General features: G+C 38.2%; 1 protein-coding gene across 1 annotated transcript; it reads left to right on the top strand.

The window, feature by feature from the left end:
• Positions 1-819: 819 nt before the first annotated feature.
• LOC124143535 (fucolectin-7-like) lies at positions 820-5,742 on the top strand. The gene is made up of 4 exons (XM_046512536.2): positions 820-997; positions 2,412-2,645; positions 4,014-4,250; positions 4,888-5,742. The coding sequence occupies exons 1-4, from the start codon at positions 928-930 to the stop codon at positions 5,172-5,174; spliced, it is 828 nt and encodes a 275-aa protein (XP_046368492.2). The 5' UTR covers positions 820-927; the 3' UTR covers positions 5,175-5,742.
• The last annotated feature ends 258 nt before the right edge of the window (positions 5,743-6,000 follow it).

The following is a 6,000-nucleotide window of genomic DNA, read 5'->3' as shown; positions in this document are numbered from 1 at the left end:
TTCAACGATTAGGCGGTACTGAGTCTGCCAACTTCTGCCTCGGAGTTTTTAATTGCATCACGAGGCTTTTCTGTCTGAACCATGTCCACACCTTATGCCCAAAAATAGTAACAACATAGAAGATGCCTTCAGAAGATTAATCCCTGATAGGCATTCGTTGTGAGGAATAGGACCAGCAGGTGGTTTATTGTACGCAAACAGGAGGTCAGTCATAAACATGCTGGTTACAGAAATTAATTGTTGTTTTGATAATGAGCATCAGATGAAGATAATATAGTACATGTAGCTTTTTGCCACGCCACCAAATAGGTTTGTTTTGGAATCAAATTACGGAGCGTGTGATTTCAGTACTTTCACTTGGACATTTAAACATTTTCTAAGAAGGTAATGAATCTAGGAATATTTATGTTCGTGACAACATCGCGATCACGTTTTTCTCCTCTGTTGTCCATTTTAACTTTTCTGACCCCCCTTGCATACTATTGATGGCAACAACAACGTGGCAGTAAAAAAACCATCCTGTAATGGCATATGACTTTGGCAGACAAAAAAACTGCTCTGTCAGTTAGCATAAAAGTCAAAGGGAATTGTAGCACAAAACGTACATCGATTCTGTTCCTGAAAATTGAAACAAATTGTATTGAGCTCGGCGACTCTGTTTAAAAGGATGCAGACTATCACGAGGGAAATATCCTTTATTTATACATGTAGTGTGAAACTTTGTTAGCCAATCAGACAAGTCTAACAGTATTGATCAAGTACTTCATTTATTGTATGTATGTTTGTAGAATATTCCAAAAGACCGGTCCGTTGTATTGGACCAGTGACGTATCAATACCAAGACTGCGTTACCTTGGAAGTGCGTCAAAACAAAACTAACTTTCCTTATCACTTTGTGTAGGCAGAGGATGGTCGGAACAAGGAAGGATGCATGTTTCAGCGCTGTTGTGCTGTGAAATATTGGGATTCATCCTTCACTATTTTCCTTCTGTCTGCGGTAAGTCCTTCAATTACTGTATGGCATACAATTATTTTTCATTGGTTATCACTCTGAATCTTTATGTATAGATCTAAATATGAAACAAATGAGACAGTTTCACTCTTTTATTTCTGGTTCAGGTGGGTACATCATTCAAAGGGACTAGGCTCTTTGACCGTTATTGAACGATCATCGATATACCTGGAGCTCATGCTAAAGTTCTTGGCCAAATTCACCCGTTTTGATTTTGACAATCCAATTACAAGCAGTCATTCTGATTTGTATGCATAAAGCAAAAGATCAACAAGAACGGGAGCACAATTGGTGCCCATGGGGATGCCTACTTCTTGCTCAAATACTTTCTGCGAATATATAGAATTCCTTCATTGATTGTATTAAAGGTTATCGTTAATCTTTGAGACAGAGATTTGTTAGTACATTACGTTTTTCTGGACGCAGCAACATGCTTTGTATAGATATGTATTGAGCGTTGGAATCTAGTATAAAAGTGGAATGGACATATCCTAGGTTTTAGAGTCAGGTCAAAAGGTGATAGTACTGATGCGTGTTTTTCACAGATTCTTTTCCCGGTTAACATACTGGCCTTATATGTGACAATATTTGACTTGTCACTCATACCTAGCTCTATCATAAAACAAAATACTGTAGTCATGCTTACATATATTTGTCATGATTGTTTAAGGTCTTGTCAGAGGGACCAGCTACAAACGTTCCATGTAGGGCAGCCAGACTTTGATCAATGCTGGCTGGGACAGAATTGGATTTTTCCAATGCTGTTTCCTCTTTTTCAATTTGCGCATTCTTCAAATAACAACATCAGGCATCTACTCTCTTCTCTTTTGGTACATTCTTTGGCATATGGTTCGACAGCATCCGTAATGATTTTTAAATGCTGCCCACAATATGTTGGTCCGTATCCATCTAGAATATAGAGCATATATAAGATATTAGACTTCACTACACGGTTAAACTGAAATATGGAATTTTTAAAGACAGTAATGCGACCGAAAGTTAGGTTTGACCTCCTCCGTAAATGACATCCTAATGAATCGAAAATACCTTGTGTGAAATTTTGAATACCCCTATTGAAAACATAATTTACCAAACTTAATGAGACTTGTAAATATAACACAACACTAGATACTTATTATCCGAAGAAGCAGATTTCATTGGGCGTAAAAGGCGAAATAGTGATGCAAATTAAGCCCTGTGAGGTGAAAGATGTGACGTTTGAATATATGTGCCTATTTCAATATTCATGCATACCAGTGAGGTTTCTTCTTTACTTCATATGCAAAGCTTATACATTCCAAATTAGATGAAGAATTGTTTTATTAATCATATCAGTGTGGACAGGAAGTACTGGTCTAAAATCCCAAACAAACAAGAAACACCTATCCCTTTCATTCAGGATATTGCCTTGACAACGTTGCCAGTGGAAAACCTGCTGTCCAGAGTGCTGTTGGGTTCTCAGGTGTGCCGAGTCGAGCCGTGGACGGAAATGGGGAAGTTAAATGGGGTGGTTCATCTTGTACGTACAGCCCTGCAACCAGTAGTCATCCACTGGCTTGGTGGCGGGTGGATCTGCAGAAGGTCATAAACATCGAGGCGGTCACACTCGTTAACAGGGGATTCAGCGAAAAGGGTAAAATTTCATAATTCACATTGAATAATATCACGATGTATTTTTTATGTATGAGACATTAAAACTTTTGGTCGACATTGAGCTCCTAAACAGTAAAACACACATACAGTCAATATATTTCGTCCATATACACTATACATCTTTCACCGATTTAATAGTAATTAAGAAACAAATGCTCATGGATTTCTTATAATAATGGACAGGCCTTTGTTGCGTCCATTTTCGCCGTTTTACCAATATTCCAGCAACATCACAGTATGGGACACCAGAAATTAGCTTCACACATTGTATCTCCGGCGTGATGAGCAAACACTTCAATGACTAGACTGCCCCGCCTACCCGGGTTGATTCCTCGCATCAGTGTTTTCAATAAAAATTCGAAAAAGTGTAGTGCTTGCATTTATAACGGAATGTCCTTTGACCAAGCGTTTATACGAGGTAGGCGTTGTTTTTGTAGTTTTTTTTAGTTTTTATCGTTTAAAATGTCTCTCTCCGAGGCTTCGTTTTTGCGTCCTTTGAAGTGGCGTTTATTCTCAGACTTACGGTAGGTTAAACGGAGTAGCTCGTTTCAGGAGCAAACTGTGGAATCTGTATATAACCACTACAGTACTGAAAGTGCTTATTGCTATTGAGGATTTTTTGAAGATGGTAGGCATTTTTAGTAGTATTATTAAGGGCTTCGTCCTTTTGCTACTTCGTGTTTAATGTTTTATTATTGTTTACTTTTCGTAAGGCAACATATGTTCAAATGAAAGTAGTGTTCACTTCCGCATCTTAAGTCACAAGCTGTTCAATATTATTGTCAAAGGGAGACAAAATCAGACAACAGATGCCTTTTGCAGGTCGTAATATTTAGTTTGCGAATTTACCTTTCAAAGACAAAAATTGTACTCCGTTTAAATGAAGCTTAACTCCCTAACTTCAACATGTTCAGCAAACGTTGTTAACGCATACCGCAAATGCTAAATTGGTGCCTTTTGCAATTCAGGAATGTAAAACTTTCGTTTTGTTCGCTTCCGAAGCTGTAAGTTGAGGGTAGGAATTGAGTCCAAAACTGGGCTTCAAATGCAAAGCTCACTCGCCATGTATTGTTTGTGCAGTATTTGCATAAATAATAAGGTTTTGTGCATTTACGTTTTGTATATACATCAAATGAGTATAAGTAGGTAATTCCTACTTCTTTTGGGGTTTAACCAATTCCATTCATCTTCATCATCCACCGGCCTCTCATAAGAAGGTTGAGTATTACTACTAAAGACTACATGATAATCATGCTGATGCCTATTTGTGGCTAGATTTTGATGCTCAGTTTTACAACTAATGTCTCGTAAAAACTTACACAATTCTTTCACAATATTTCGGTTTCAGACTGGCGTCTTCACGACTTTGACATTGAAATATTCTCAGCTGATCCAGTTGAGAGCCCTGCTGCAAATGGTCAGATGTGTTTTTCCTTCTTTGGGGAATTTGGGAGTGCAGTTACAGAAACTCTCAGATGCATGTATCCCGTTGAGGGGCGCTATGTCCGGATAAAGAAGAGGCAGAATCTGAATAGTCAGGACAGGCTAACCTTGTGTGAAGTGGCAGTCCACCCAAAGATAAATGGTCAGCAAAACAATATTCCAAATGATTAATAGTTGAACTTTGTCAATTGTTCAGATTAAAAATTGTTAGGGAGTTTTGTACCAGTATACCACTTCTGAAGACACTTTAAAGAACACCCACAGTTGGAAGGCTGAGCGTTAACGTTGCAATACCGACCAGCCATGGCAGATGAAATTCAAACATATAAAAAACGTCGGGTCTTCTTTAACTTCTTTTGAGTAGTGGTAGTAGTAGTCGTTATAGTAGTAGTAGTAGTGGTGGTAGTAGTTGTAGTTCCCATTTTAATCATTAGGATGACCCTATTAAGTTGGACAAACAATCTCATAAACGAGCACTTTAGACTTTATTCCTCAAATGTCACTGATAATGAGATCATTTATACGACCATTTGATAATCATAAGGAAAACGCAAATTATTATAATTTACATTGAAGACACTGTTTCTGAACTGCAGATAATAAGTGTGGATAGTAAATGCGTCGATTTAACTGATTTCTGTCCCGAAACACTTGCTAGGGAAATATAATCGTTTTGTAATACCATATTGTATCATGTAATAATATCTGATGAATACCATATAACCGATCAATACCAGTTTCGCAAATAGAAATACGAATTATTTCTTTGACACTTTCAGAAAATAACTGCAGTTTCGGTCAGAGGTCCCCGTCCACCTTTGTGCCCTACACAGAGATGTATCACACGACCAGACCCAGGCATGAAATCATCGGCAGCTTGAAGACCTGCATGATTGAATGTACGATGATGTGGGCATGTGATGGCTTTAACTTTAATAGCCTTGACAGCAGCAATCTCAATGGAACATGTGAGTTTGTGGCTATGTCACTGGCAAAACTATACGGCAAATCAGGATGGACATATTACAAGGCCATCTGTTCCGAAACTCAAGCACAATACGTGTAGGAATTGATGCATTGGTGCGGCTGCTCAACTCTGCAGTGTGCAATTGGTAAGGTGACTAATCATAACTGTTGAGATATAGCCTTGCAAACATACAAATCGGCTGTTAATGTTCGTCACTGTCAGTAACAAAACTCACATATTGAGCACATGGAAATCTTGGCCAACAGAAGGAAAACTAGGATGTGAATAAAGTCTTTGAATGGCATATAGAAGTGATACACTTAAGGAACAGATGTCAACACTTTTATTTTGAGGACCACAGCATTTGGAGTATATACTTACTCCTTCAGGTAATACGTGAGTAAGTATGAAGGAGTAAGTATATTCTCCGAAACGTTTTGTTTCTCATAATGACGAAGCTGACATCCTTATTTTCTCTTCCTTAGGATATGAATGTTGTATTTCATGTATTTGTTTCAACTAATTGGCAGCTTACGTGTTTGTTTGTTTGTTGTTTAGCTCCTCACTAAGATGTGTTCTTGTAACATGACAGGTGTCTGTATAATTATTGAAACCGAAACCGAAAATCCAGTTATTGACAAGTTATGATATTTTAAGACACACATATTTTCCCAACACTAACTTTACAAATAAAAGATTCATTCAGATTTGGTTGGGTGGTTTGTTGCTAAACGCCGCACTCAGCAATATTCCATCTATATGACGGCGGTTTTTGAATAATCGAGTCTGGACCAGACAATCCAGTGATTAATATCATGAGCACCGATCCACACAATTGAGATCGATGACATGCATCAACCAAGTCAGCGAGTCTGTCCACCCGATCCCGTTAGTCGCCTCTTACGACAAGCAAAGTCGCCTTCTG

The sequence above is a fragment of the Haliotis rufescens genome, unplaced genomic scaffold, assembly GCF_023055435.1.
Source record: "Haliotis rufescens isolate VD_foot unplaced genomic scaffold, xgHalRufe1.0.p SCAF_2, whole genome shotgun sequence".
Taxonomy (NCBI): domain Eukaryota; kingdom Metazoa; phylum Mollusca; class Gastropoda; order Lepetellida; family Haliotidae; genus Haliotis; species Haliotis rufescens.
This window is presented reverse-complemented; position numbering and strand designations above follow the sequence as displayed.